We start from the raw sequence: 14,323 nt of genomic DNA on the forward strand, positions 1-14,323 counted from the left end.
AACAAATGGAGGGAGATGGCGGAGAGGGGGGAAAGAGTGGAGAGTCACTATTCTAACAGCACAATTAGTAATAATATGAAAGATAATATTGCATCTCCTAGCTCTAGATTCAACTGCTCAGTGTATACAAAATTGGAAGAAAGCTATACTGTGATATTACAGTCACATTTCACCTTAATTCTAAAATAATTTATACCAATAATAGTTATATTTATGGCGTATTTACATAAATACATGTTATAATAATATCAACACATTGTTATAGAAACATACACCATACAATATATTTGTATATAGTCATGTTATAGCCACACGTACATACATGAATATACAATCAGAATGAGCTATTGCAATGCTGTGTCAGGTCAAACTGCAGAGGACATTCAGATCATCTCAAGTAAGTAAGCTCGAAGCCAGTTCACGTGTATTGCTTTAAGAAGAAAGACCAAACGTTCAGCGCGGACGCCGCTGAAAATCCGTCCTAAAACCAAAAGGTATTGCTTTTTGTGGAGTCCACCTCCTCTACGGCGGGCTGTCTAGAAGAGGGGGGGCGGGGGGTGGGGCGTCAAGTCAAACGTCTCTCCGTCAGACAGGACTGGGTCTTCGCCCGAGCAGAAAAAAAACCCAAAAAGTTCCGCCAGCAGACTGATCGAAGCAGAACGGTCCGGGAATCTGAGAGCGGACCGTCGAAACGGGTGCGAGGTGTTTGTGAGCCGCCGGCTTTTTCCCCCCTCCCTCCCCTCCCCCCCCCCCCCAAAATCGGGGGCGTGCGTCCCGCTGAGCAGGACGGCGTTTCCCCCCCCGGCGCTAGAAGTCAGAGAAGAGGTCTTGAGGGCCGAGGTGAATGATAAAAGGAGCAAGGGTCCGTGGCTGGTAAAATGGATTGTCAATGAAAAGTCCACCTACAGTGACGAGAACACAGGGCGAGAGGGAGTTAATACATTTAGGCATCGGCTTGAAAAAAATAAAAATAAAAATCAGCGCAAAAGGCCGACGCCTTTTAAAAAATAATAATAAAAGTTTGGCAAACCTTCACAATTACTCCGCTCTTTACTGGGGACTGCGGGAGCTCAGGACAAAGTTATACCCAATATATTCTGCCGAAAAGGACGAGGCTATTAATGTTATTTGGAAGGCAGCGGGACTCTGCGTTCCTTGGAAGGTTTCCAGCCTCACCGACACAATTATTTGATCGAGGGTCTGGGAAGTTTGAACATGTTTTCCATCAACAATGTCACTGTTTTCTGGAAAGTGGGCTTGGGCCGCGGGAGTTGAGTAAAGGATTTGATAAAGGGGACCCCCACCAGGAGCTCAACTAACCATTGGACAGGGAATTGGGTCCTCCAATCCAATGGCTGCAGCTTCATAGACAAAACCACGGAGACATCTGCGGGAGGTTTATCTTGTGGCTGATGATGGTGGACGACCGGTTGGCACTCACCTTTCAACTTTGGCTGACACGTGACAACCGTCGCGACACTTGGGAATTCAATTACGGGTGCCGTTTTAAATTAGACCCGACATGAATTCTGTCGGGGGGTGAAAATAATGATCTGCCATCGACGTGTTTGCTAGTTCCATTGTGAAGTGGGCTTAGTTCACTCATAGATCCGTGGGGTGGTTTATCTTAGAATCCAGATCTCTAAATAAAGAAATGCAAAATTGATTTTTTTTTTTAATCCCCAAGGTTCATTCGTTCGGGCTGTGCCGGTTGGCAGTGAAAAAATAATAACAAAGAACACAAAACGCAAAAAAATGCATCACAAAACACACACAAAAACACCAACACAGGTGACAGAGTCCCTTGTTGCTCCTTGCGTTTCTTAGTTGTCACAGCCGTGATTTTGCGTCTCTAACGGAGCCGTTTCATTGGCGCAAGCGCCGCACGAGACGGGTCCGTTTTTGACGGCGGAGGGCTCGGACGTCGGTCGCGTGTCTGAGTTTGTGAACCTCAAAGCGGGGAGGAGGAACCGAACGCACAACGGAAGCAGGACGTCCACGGTGGATGCAGGCGGTGGCGCGGTTGGGGAATGGGATGAAAACACCCGCCGAATCCACGTCAAGCAATGAGACCAACGCGCACCCGAGTCCTCCGCCTTCGCTTTTTAGACTACGCACAACTGGGGGTCCAAGCAGGGAGGAGTTTGGAACGCTGAGGAAGGTCTTTGGAGGTTCAGTGCCGCAGACTAAGGGCCGGATGTCAGTAGCCGGGGCTCTGGCCGCGGTGTTGGGTGGTGCTCGGTAACAGAATCAGGCTCGGTAGACAAGTCTCTCTGCAGTTAAGGTGATAGAATTCGCTCTAAGCTTTACATCACCGCGACTAAAAATAGTCCGAGGGTGTTTATGCCGGGAGCCCGGGCCCTACTTCATTCATGTAAGCCTGCACTAACTCGGAGCCCTCGAATCAGATATACACCAGGCAGCGTTTAGCTTTTTATAGGAGATAAACTTTATTTATTTATTCCCCCCCCCCTTCCCCCACATTGCGTCGTTAAACCTATACATCCTTCACACAGCTCAAATTGATTATTTTTTACAGAAATGTGTGTGCACGTCATACTGGAGGCCTATTTGCTTCCTAGTCAAGAACAAGCACAACAATAACAAAGATTTTATATATATATATATATATATATATATATATATATATATATATATATGCTCTAAACTCAAAGAATGAGGTAATGATTAACAGTACAAATCCTTCAAGTTTTTATTAATCTTAAGAACTTAAATCTGCAGCTTTTCATATTTCAGGAAACAAAGGAAAAATAAAATAGCAACAGAAAAAAAAAAAAAAAAAAAAAAAAAAAGAAGCACTTTTACAAATCAGCTTAAGTCTTTACTGCAGCCCCTCCCCTCACCCGCCCTCTGTTTTTGATATTGTAGGAAAGACATGGACACTCCCTTCTAGAAAAAAAGGCTAGGTGCGTTTGGTATGTTGGTGTGTGTGTCCCCCTGCACTAAAAGAAGTGGTAGTGAGGGACGGGGTAGGCGGGCACTTTCATGACAGGCAACAGTAGCATTCTCTTGGGCAAACCTAGAGGGAGAGATGAGAAGAGCACAGCTCCGCATGAGTCCAGGCGTCGCACCGGCACGCTCCTCCGCCCGCTAGACTACAAACAAAGCCACCGGCACAAAGGCCCCGCTCACCCCCTGGCATTAACGTGCGTCTCGGGCGATCCGATCACAAGTGGACGGCGCGAGGTACGTGCGCTCACGCCCGGCACTCGGGACGCGTCTCCGCGCGCGTTTCGGGCGACCACTTCCTTTGGTGCGCGGGCAAAGTCAAAACAGTGGCGCAACACAGCGGTGCGCCGTACACGCCGCGCCCGTTTTCCTGTGTTTTTATGGTGGATGAATTTACTCTGTTTCTTGTTTTGTTTCCTACTAGTATGAATCTTTTTTTTTTTTTTTTTTAATATATATATATATATTTTTTAAAACACAACTGAGTTATGGGACTGTCCCGTTCCACCTTGGATCGGGACAGTGGAGAGGGAGCGCTCTCCGGGTCTGCTGTAAATTAAAAAAATATATAGTTTTTTTTTAATTTTAGATGTATTTGTTTTCCTCGGTTTCCCAATTGATAAAAAAAAAAAAACCCGTAATGAGTACGCACTTTCGCTTGTGCGCCGAGGACGTCAGTTGAGTGGGCGGTCCTTCAGTGAGGCCCAGGACACGTTGGAGTGTCACACTGCTAAAAGAATGCGGCCAAATGCCGACCCAGACCACCTCCGAACGTGGCCTGAGCGATCGGATCCCACATCTGGGCCTAGTGCTGTCCACTTGTGATCGGATCGCCCCAGATGCGTTTTTAATGCCAGGCGTGAACAGGGCCAAAGACAACACACCCTGTGCACTAAACAGAGCTGCTTGGGGTTGAGGAGCGATGGAAGTGTGTGAGACTCAGCCTCAAAGTGGGTCAAAGGAGGGGGGGGGGGGGCAGAGGAAGCGATAGAGTTAGAAACAGCGGGACGTCACGGAAATTAATTAAAGGGTGGCTTTGCCGTTTTTTTCCCCCCCAACCCGGGCCTTGTTAAAACGCTGGTTCCAATAATTTACAACATAACTGCTCATAGCTCAACCGTGCTGCACGCTTCGCTTTTGCGAAAGGTTCCACTCCGCTGCAGCCCCTCACCCTGCTCAAAGGCACTCTGCAACATAAATGTAATGAGTAAAAAAAACCAAATAGATCGTCAAGTAATATCACATTTTTATTTGAAACTACTCTTTGCAATTACCACAGTACACCCAGAGCATAAGGTTGGCTACAGCAGGTTGCCGGTAGGAAGCAACACCACTTCCTGTTTCCAGTCTCTTACACGAGCAAGGGTGCAGCCAAAAGAGTCAATAAAACCCGGCAAAAAACCCGATGAAATGAATCGTTTGACCATTTAAACATACACCACATGTTACAACGTATAACATATGGTATATGTTATACGTTTTAACATACAGTATGGTATCTGTTAAAACATAAGACGGTGAGAGTCAACATGTTTTTTCAAGGCTTAACTCATTGCCCCTTTGGACTGCATTTAAGCACAGGGAGAAGCTGCAGCAGAGTGGCAAGTTCAGCTCAGTGAGGTTCTGCTACGAACACTTATTATTATGGGAACACAGGTTTTAATATGGCCTGGATTGAAAAAATAGCGAACCTATCCTTTAAGAGCCGACCCATAGTTCTGTTACTGCAGCGGTTAACCATGCACTCTGAAGATGTCCCCCCCATCAAATGAATAAGAGTTCTAGCCTAAAGTGATGGGATGTTGTAGTTCCTAACAACATAAAGCCTTGATTATGTTTGAGTGTTATTAGCCACTCCAGAAATCCTAAAGCAGTGACGAGAGCCAGAGCGTGGCAAAGGAGGCGCGGAGCAGGATTAAAAATTATAAAAGATTAAATAAAAACAGAAAAACCTCCACCCCACAGTTGTTTGGCCAACATCCTGCAATGTCTCATTTCCCTTTCATAACAAACCCATTGATTTGATTTAATAATAATAATTACATGGTATATTAAAAACGTTAAATGTCTAAAAATCCATGCCCCAGTTAGTGTAATTTCATTTGCATCCTTGTGTTGGCTCCGTAATGAGGGTGAATTAGTAGCAGAATAAAAGCAGTTAACATACAGTGTCGTCTACATAGAAGGACAGAAGGACCAGGTGTGTGAGCAGGTGTATGATTTTAGTATAACAACCACAGAGATTAGTCCATAATGGCTCCTCATTTCCCCACAGGAATCATTAAAGTTTTATCTGGTCTTATTTTACCCTCTTGATTTCTTCTCTAAATCATTCATTGTCTTCAAACGGTGTTAGCCAGGCATTTATTACAGGTCCACATGTTGAGTACTGCTGAATTACAAGTAAGTACTATATCAAGTAAGTACGTAAGCATATCAACATCGATATTGTTGACACATTACAAGACGTGTCTGGGATTTTGGTTATCGTATTATAGTCAAAAGTTTTCTTTGAGACTTCTTTACTGCACAGAAATGCTATTTTCTGACCTGCATTGGCTCCTCTATCTGTTCTTATCAATACCTCTACCTACAGTACTTTATAGAAGTCCACATTTCTAATGGTCGTTTCTTGTGCGTAGTAGTATCTTCTGCAAGCGCCGAGAGTCATCCCCAAAATGGGGTCAAATTTCGGCATTTGATTTCGTCGCCTGGCCCTAGTCAACACTGTCAGATACTCGCTGCCATCTGGCGAAGGACAACAGGGCACCAGTTACCATCGTCATCTGACGATTTACGCATCAATATTCCCAAATTCAGTCAAAGACAATTTCATAGACGCATTTTAAGCATCGTTACACATTTGGCTTTTGTCGTTTTGCTCCTTTGAAACTGTTCAGGCACGATGCAGGGCAAGCCGTTTCACATCCAGTGTAATAATATTATACTGGATGTAAAAGGGCTTCCCCTCTAGGGGCGATTCTGTCCAGCCTACCACCGCCACTGCTGCTGCCTCTGAAAGAACCTTTGACTTCTCAACCTTTTCAACTTCCCACCGGCTGAAATCAAATACCCCCAAGCGAGTGCTCAGCACCACCTCCGCCCCAAACACGCCGACTGTGGAGCGCTTCACGTACGGCACGGCGAGACTCTCTGGGGGCTGCTCAACATCTGTCCTAGGCCTCAGCCCGGTCCCTGCCGGCACATAAGGTCCATTCAAAAGGCCAGATGACGGGGCCTCCCAAAGCGCGCGCCCGCACACGCACACACACACACACACACACACACACACACACACACACACACACACACACAGCAACGCTGCGTTCTGTAGTTTCTTAATTTAGCTCTTCATTGTTGTTTATAGTCAACCTACAGCGAAACGTTCTGGAAGTCGGTACGCGTCCTCCGCTGTGCGGTACAGAACCCAGAAGGAGCCTTGCGATTACTTTCACTGGCGCATAAATCTTCCGCGGAAAATACATAAACCATTTAAAATGGCAGCCACATGCCAGCGGCACCCTATAGCGGCACTTAGCCCCCCCCTCCCATGGCAGCGAGTTCAATAAAGGAGCTTTAATAATCATAACTGACGCGAGGACGCTGACAGAAAACTCCACCCGAGACGGCGTCTACACTCACATTGTTGTTTTTGGTCGCTGACATGTTTTTTTATTATTATAATTTTTTTCGATCTAAAGGACATGTTGGTGTCTGCGCGGTGCATCTGTTTGGGGGCGGGGGTTATCACTCGACGACGGAAGACAAAGCTTGAAACGACGGCCGTTCGGTCGTGGGGAAACCGGAGGGTGAGCACATGCAGATGGGGGTGAGACAGGCGGCGAGCGGACAATCAGCCAAGGCTCAGCGAGATCCCCTCGGACCAAAGAGAAGACTGAAACTTGCGTGAGGGAGCGTACGGTTAAATGCAAGAGACGACACAAGACAGGTTTGGCGGTCCTGTTTAAGGGAAATCAAGGCGTCAGGAAGTGAGGGAAGATGGGAGGGAGAAGATAGAATATATATTAGGGATAAATGGGGAGGAGGGAAGGCTCGGGGGGGGGGGGGGGTTAGTCCGTTGAAAAGAGATTAATTTGCCCAGAGACCGTAATCTGAGGTCAGTTTTCCAATTTCCCCGCTAATAGTTACAGCAGCAGTTAGGAATGGCGACGAGAGTTTTGATCTCCCGTACAAGGGCAACTTTGTCGCAGCTCAAATTATACTCTCGCAGTCCTCCTCATCCCCGTGCGGAGCCGGAGGGGGAGGCGGAGGGGGAGGCTAGGGGAGGAGAAGATCTGAGGCCTACGTCCGAAGGGGGTGGGGGTGGGGGGGGTCACTCACCATAGGCGGGTGCAGCTGCAGCAGAGGGACTATATCCGTAGGGTGTGCTGAAGCCTGTTGGGGTGGAGGGGGCACATGGAAACACCGTGAGGAACACCGACCTGGCCTGCCCCGCCCGCTATGTTCATTTGTCTTTTAATTATTATTATTATTATTATTATTATTATTGTCGTCGCAGAATACATTAGGTGGTATACTTCGATCAAGGAAAGAACTGGACAAATAATGACCACCAGTCAACACGCTCCCAAGCACAGTCAGCTTCCAAATCCCCAATATGAAGTGCACTGATGACCCAATGAGAAAATTATCCGAAAAAGAACGTTTAATTATGTAATTTCAAGATTATATACTGAATATATTCAGGACACACTGAACAAGAAAAAAAAAATAATAATAATATATATGCGCATACTTGAACAATTTCGAACCTTTGTCTGGATGTGAATTGTTAATACAGAGGTTTCTTTATTGCATTTATTTTATACTTATAGTACTTTTATCATTATTATCCATTGTTTTGATGTGTGCTCTTATAACACTGACATTTAAGAGGGAGGCCTCGCACACAGCGCCATGTATTAACTCAAAAGCCTGCATGTCTTTGTCCCCTTTGTCTCTCCTAAATCGAAAGTCCCGTCTCATCGAGAGTACACTGGCGCCTCGAAAGAGTATTAATGCTTTGGCTGACGCTGGTGGACTGGGGGAGATGTGTGGTCCCAACCCTTCACCTGGAGTGACGTATCCAGGAGCAGCTGCGCTGACGAAGGCTCCTCTGGCGAGCGCTGCTCTTCCTCTTCCTCTGGCCACCTGGGCCGCTACCGCTGAGGCCGCCGCCGCCGCTGCCGCCGCCAGCACTCCTTTGGTCTGACACACACGACACACACACACACACACGACACACACACACACCTCATCAAAATAGGTACATAGCCATTTTAAAGGATGAGAGTAGGCCGCTTGTTTTACAGAGGAAACAATGCTCATACTGAACGCTTGATGGCCTCTTTGTGCTGGGCGTCCATTTGGGCATAAAGTGCCGTACAATCGCTCACTGTCACTTTATCATTGCTCTCCATCTTTGTTGTAAGGGTTAGGCAAACAGTCGGCCCTTGTTGATAAAAAGAAAACGGTTGATATCACACAAGCTTTTCTGAAAATGTCAACTTACGGAAGCGCTCCAGAAGATTAAATGTAAAAAAAAAAAAAAAAAAAAAAAAAAAAAAAAAGGCGAGTGGGAGAAAAATGCCTCATGTGAACAACATCAACATGACATCATGTGTTTGCTTGTTGGTAAACAGTGATGTTTCCAAAGTGCACGCACACATTCACAGATGCCTGCCTGACGAACAAATGGCCGACAAATGCAAAGACATACAGTAGCTGCATACGTGCGTCCAAGATACACATACCCTGGCGTGAAAATGAAGGGTTTGATTGTCAACACCGCTTGGATCGATCTCCTGTCAGGAGCGGCTCACCCTGTCATCGACTCGCGGCAGAGTGCTTATTTGGTAACTGCTAGGTTAACGAGCAATTACTGTTTGAATACTGGTTAAAAGCATAAAACCATTGATTACTGATTGACTGTACCTCAGAAAACCACGACTAAGATGAGCAGCCAGTCTGAGTGAGAAAATACTGATTGCAAAAGACTTGGGTGTAACAATTTGTCTATAATGTTTTCCACCAAAGTGTTCAGCTGACCTCCTAACAATAGCAGGCATGTGTTTAAGCATTTATCCGCAAGATTATTTTGTAAAATACAATCATCATCATATATTTCACATATATACAGTATTTGGAATAATCTGCCATGCCCCGGAGGAGCGCATGCATTATGCATGTGCTCCTCCAGGGCTTGACAGTAACGGTTGCCCGGTTGCCCAGTTGCCCTTGGCAACCAGATTGGGTCAATTGGCAACCATTTGTGTGGCCACTGGTTGACCCCTTTGGCAAATGTGTTGCATGAGCGATATTTAAATATTGCTGTTATCGTTTGAACCAGAACGCTGCACGTGCATTGGTGCGTTTATTCACATGCGCACCGGTGCGCACGGGCACCTGTTAAAATTTTAATGCCTTTCTTTGCCATCAGTGATGTGAAACAGCAGATTTTCCACACAGTAAAAGAGAGTAAGCGTCTCTGCTGCTGGGCTGCTGTGGGCGGCAGTAGAGCAAGGTTATTACAGTCAGGGATGCAAACAGCTACTCGCTTTTCGGTGAATGTTGGTTTTTTTTAACATCAATTTGGGTGACTTGTGTGAATCATCCAAAGAGTCCGAAGAGTTTTTTGTGTTGTTGTGGGGAGATTCAGGATGTCATTTTTTATTTTATTTTTTTAAATTAAGACGCCATCTGCGATCGATTACCTAGTGGACTCGTTCTCTGGTGTTACGTGAGAACTAAGACGTGGACACAGCTCTAATCTCCGGTTGAAAGTGCTCCAACGCAGGGAGCCATGCTGGGTTCACGGGCTCGGCTTCATTGGATCTCGGGAAAACCGTCGGCTACCACGACCTCAGACCCTTTTTCATCATACTGTATGTGTTTGTTTGCGTCTCTGTGCAGTTACTCAACAAAAACTAGGTGTAAAAACATTTCAGTTAAAATGAGACAGAAAAAAGCCCAGGATTGGAACGATATTGTGGACTTACACAACCTACTAAAATGAAATAAAAATTTACAGTATATGTCTTTAGTTTTAGCCCTTTTTCTAGTCAAATTTGTCAAAATATAGCTGATATAGAATAAGTAGTTCTTATCGTTGTAGACAAACACCATTAATAATAAGCCCGACTCAGACCTCATCTGGTGGAGAGCTACTTTTAAATGGAAAGATGTAAATTAGAATTAACCAATTGTTAACCACGAGGGGACGAACAGGACTGTTGAGATTCTTATTATCTGTGTGTGAGCACTGGGTGTGAGGGAGAGACAGAGAAGGCTCAGTGTGATCAGGCCAAGTGTGACCAGAGGAGTTGGTGTTATCACAGCTCTTGTCTGTCTTGACTTGTATTTCTTCCCCACCGAAGATTAAAATTGAATGTTGTTCGGTTACTGTAATAAAGCTTTGAAACATTCTTTTATGACACATTGTCACTATTAAGCTGACATATAACTGCATAGTATCTTAATTACTCTTAAATATAAGGTGACTAAAAATGGCTATCATAATTTCAGTTTCGGCAACCAAAAACTGATGCCTGGTTGCCAGCCTGGCAACCACTTTTAAAAGTGAGTGTTGAGCCCGGTCCTCTATATAATTTTTCCATTGTCGGTGGCGGGGTCCGCCTTTTACCTGCAATAATGCAAAGACCGGGCATGCACAAGGAGTGAAAGACAGCGGCGGTAAATCAAACCAGCGTAGCTCATTGTGGTCGGTAGACTGTTGAGATGGATGAACATTCACAAAAAATAAAATTGCTCTCAGATGTGAAAAAAATATATATATATATCTCCATCACCTCAAGAGACCAAGAAAAAACAAGAACAAATCAATGATCAGAGGAAGGAAAACACTTTTTTTTTACAGGTTTGTGGCAGGTAGTGGAAGAGTTTTAATCCATAATATTACGTGGTTCTGGTGTGCGTGTTTGTGTGTGCGTGTGCGTGTGTGTGTGTGCGCACGCAAACTTGGCTACCTGAGGCAGGATTTTCTTCTTCTTGATTGCAGCAGCGTTGGGACCAGAGAAGAGTTTTTCCAGTGCAGCCAATGCAGCGCTGGCCTTTGCTACCTTTTTATTGGGGCCCGCCCCACGAAACTTCTGTCCGTCCACCTCCACCTGACGCACAACAATACACAACATGCACAACACAAACTCAGCGCAACGAGCTAGGAGTACACACTAAACCGATCGATGCGTTTTGTAAGCCTAGCTTGATCCACGTTCATCACTTATTGAGAACCGACGCCCTTGTGAGCCCACTGAAATACAGGATTTCACCATACGGGATTTATTACGCAAACTTGATCAGCCAATCAGACGGCCACGGACACAGCCAGTCAACTAATCTGTCGTAGATGAAGCAGACGGCTCGTTTAGCCATGCCCCCGCTGTCAGCCGGACCTGCTAATCAATCTGCGGAGCAATGGAGCGGCCAGGCGTGACGGAAAACAACAACCCGTAGGGAGCGGCACGGCTCGGGGAGGAGAGCGAACTGATCGACTCTGCGGCTGTTCCCCTCGCTCTCCAGGCGACACCAGGGCACTTGCTTTGTTATGATAACCACATTACTAATTTATTGTTACGCAAATATTTCTTGTGTGTAAATATCTAAATATTTGCACAAAACATCGAGAGCACCCACAGTCCTCCCCCAAATATCGCCGAATGATCAATAGAGGTATGTGTCAAAAAAATGTTGTGATATTTTGATTGATATAATCGTGACATTTGATTGTGATATTTGAATTTGTCGATATCCAGTCTTTTAATGGCCTAAAACATTCCTAAAAAAAAGTCCTAAAATGTGCTTGTGTGCTAATATTAATCCCTGTACTATCAGCATTAAGTACTACAGCCTGATTGTGCTCCAGTATAATGTGTGCATATCTTTATACGCTATTGGCCGACAGCCCTGCTTGTATATGTTTGTGTGTGTGTGTGTGTGTGTGCATGTGTGTGTGCGTGTGTGTGTGTGCGACCCTGACCTCCATTACGAAGCGCTTGTCATGGCTGCCTCCGCTCTCAGAGATTAGTTCGTACTTGAGGCCTCGCCTCTTCTCATTTAGCTCCATGACCGGGTTCTTCCCGCTGGCTGTCAGTATGGGACCCTGAGTTCTCACCTGGGGACGGAGATCAGTCAGAGTTATTACCTTGGAACCAATCGGAAACTAACAACATTTGGGATGTGCCCCGTGTGTTCTGACCTCCAGTGTGTTGGAGCTGTCTGAGGAGTTTGTTGGGTTATTGCTAGCGTGTGTGGACGTCTCACTCTTGCCCTCGCCGTCCGACTTCTCGTCTGAGCTCATGGGGTCCAGGTCCGAGTCAAACCCGGTTGGGTAACCCATCGCCTGGAGAACCTGGAGCAAAAGGAAACGTGTAAAATGTGGCATAGTAACACAAATAAGGTCATGAGGTCATTTTCAGTCATTCCTATTTTGATCTAATTTAAGTAAATTTTTTCTCCTGATTTCAAAATTTTGAATGTGCCCAGTACATTTTTCACCCTGTGCAGCTACATCTTGAAAATGTGTTCCATTCAATAAAAAAATAAAACAATATTCAAAACAACTCCAAGTAAAAAGGGGGTTAAGTCTAAAAGTAGGAGGATTTAGGGATTTAAAATAATTAAAAGCACTAAAGAAAGAAAGAATCAATGAAGTAAATCCCTGTGATGGCTAGTCGTCTAGCCATCACTATTTGGTCCTTGTCAAAGTGGCTCAGATCCTTACGCTTGTCCATTTTTCCTGCTTCCAACATCAACTTCAAGAACTGACTGTTCACTTGCTGCCTAATATATCCCACCCCTTGACAGGTGGATTGGAACAAAATGAGCATGTTATTCACTTCACCTGTCACTGGTTTTAATGTTGTGGCATATCTGTGTGTGTGTCTGTGTGTGTTTTTTATATGTAATTAAAATAATTAGTCGCACAAAAGATGTGATGCAAAAAGATACAAATTTGGAAAAAGTAACAGATTAAAAAAGGCACATAAAGAAATCTTCGTTCAGGGTCAAATTTGAAAAAAATTATAGTTTGCAATTATTCACAGCAATATCATGCAATCAAATCGCTTCAATTGTTTGACGCGCACGCACGCACAACTAGGCTATCTGGCCTGGACCTCAGCTGTGTGCACACAGCACATGGTCAGCGGCTGCCGGGCAGAACACAGCGGGTAAACGGCTAAAAGTTTACAGCCCTTGAACCAGACACTAGGGAAGGCAAAAGACAGAGTAAAGAATGAGATCAAAAGTGAGAGAGCGAGAAAGAAGGAGATTGAGAGAAAGCCTTTTATAGGAATGGGGGGTGTGTGTGTGTGTGGGGGGGGGGGGATTATCCCAGCTCTGTGCTCTGGAGAGCCTCTTTGTTCACAACCTCTTTGGGATTACGTGGATTTTCCCCACCTCCATCCCTTCCTGCGCGCACACACACACACGCACGCACATAAATGTGTACAGTACCCACACATACAAATATACAACAGACACATAAAGCGTAGAGAGACTTAAAAGCATGTGAGCCGTCTCTTCTTTTATCCTTCTACATGGTGTTAGTTTTACTATATTGTTGTAATGCATGCACACGTACTAAACTTTAAAACTGGGGAAAGATATCGATGCTGTCACACACACACACACACACGCACACGGCTCATCACCTTGACGGCCACGTGCAGCTTGGCTGTCTTCTTGGAGGAGCCGGACGCCTCGTAGATGGTCCCGTCCAGGTCCACGGACATGGTGAAGACCGGGGCGTGAACCGGGCCCGACTGGGACAGCAGACGGTACTGCAGCCCCGGCCGGATCTGGTTCAACCGCATCAGGGCGTTCATTGGCTGGTTGGAGTCTATGGCTTTGCTGTCCAGGACTGGGGGCAGAGCGGTGGGGTGGATGAATAAGTGATGAATTGATCAAAATAAAAATAAAAATAATGTGGTTAGAGTTAAGAACAGGAAGATTAAAGCACACAACCAGAGTGGAAGAGATCTGAACATAGATGTTTTGGTTAAGAAGAGTGGAAAATAGAACAGTAGAAAAGAAATAGAGGAAACTAGTTTATAACTAGGGCTTGGCAATGGTGAAAATAGTCAAATATAATGATTTTTGACAAATACCTTGATATTGATCATTTGACAATATTTTGGCGATGACCAAGACATTTACACACAAGAGAAACAGTCTTTAGTAATGTGGATGACATGACCATTAGAACAACTAGAACAATCTGAAGTTAAGAAAACCCCATCCCTTCACTGTAATGCAGCACTAAAGACAACATTTAACAAAAAAAGAAAAATCTGAGAAGGTATCTAGTCTCATATCACGATATCGATATTATATT

General features: G+C 45.2%; 1 protein-coding gene across 1 annotated transcript in view; it reads right to left on the reverse strand.

Annotated features, from left to right (window-relative positions):
* Nucleotides 1–807: 807 nt before the first annotated feature.
* strbp (spermatid perinuclear RNA binding protein) overlaps nt 808–14,323 on the reverse strand; it is a gene marked incomplete at its 3' end in the record, with an annotated part of 103,456 nt that continues 89,940 nt past the window's right edge. The window contains exons 13-19 of the mRNA XM_080018223.1: nt 13,641–13,849; nt 12,185–12,337; nt 11,966–12,100; nt 10,956–11,096; nt 8,043–8,178; nt 7,312–7,365; nt 808–902 (exon numbers count right to left, since the gene is read on the reverse strand). Of these exons, the coding sequence (XP_079874349.1) occupies nt 808–902; nt 7,312–7,365; nt 8,043–8,178; nt 10,956–11,096; nt 11,966–12,100; nt 12,185–12,337; nt 13,641–13,849 (923 nt within the window). The remainder of the gene's footprint in view (nt 903–7,311; nt 7,366–8,042; nt 8,179–10,955; nt 11,097–11,965; nt 12,101–12,184; nt 12,338–13,640; nt 13,850–14,323) is intronic.

Source organism: Zeus faber (assembly GCF_960531495.2).
Source record: "Zeus faber genome assembly, chromosome: 17".
NCBI lineage: Eukaryota > Metazoa > Chordata > Actinopteri > Zeiformes > Zeidae > Zeus > Zeus faber.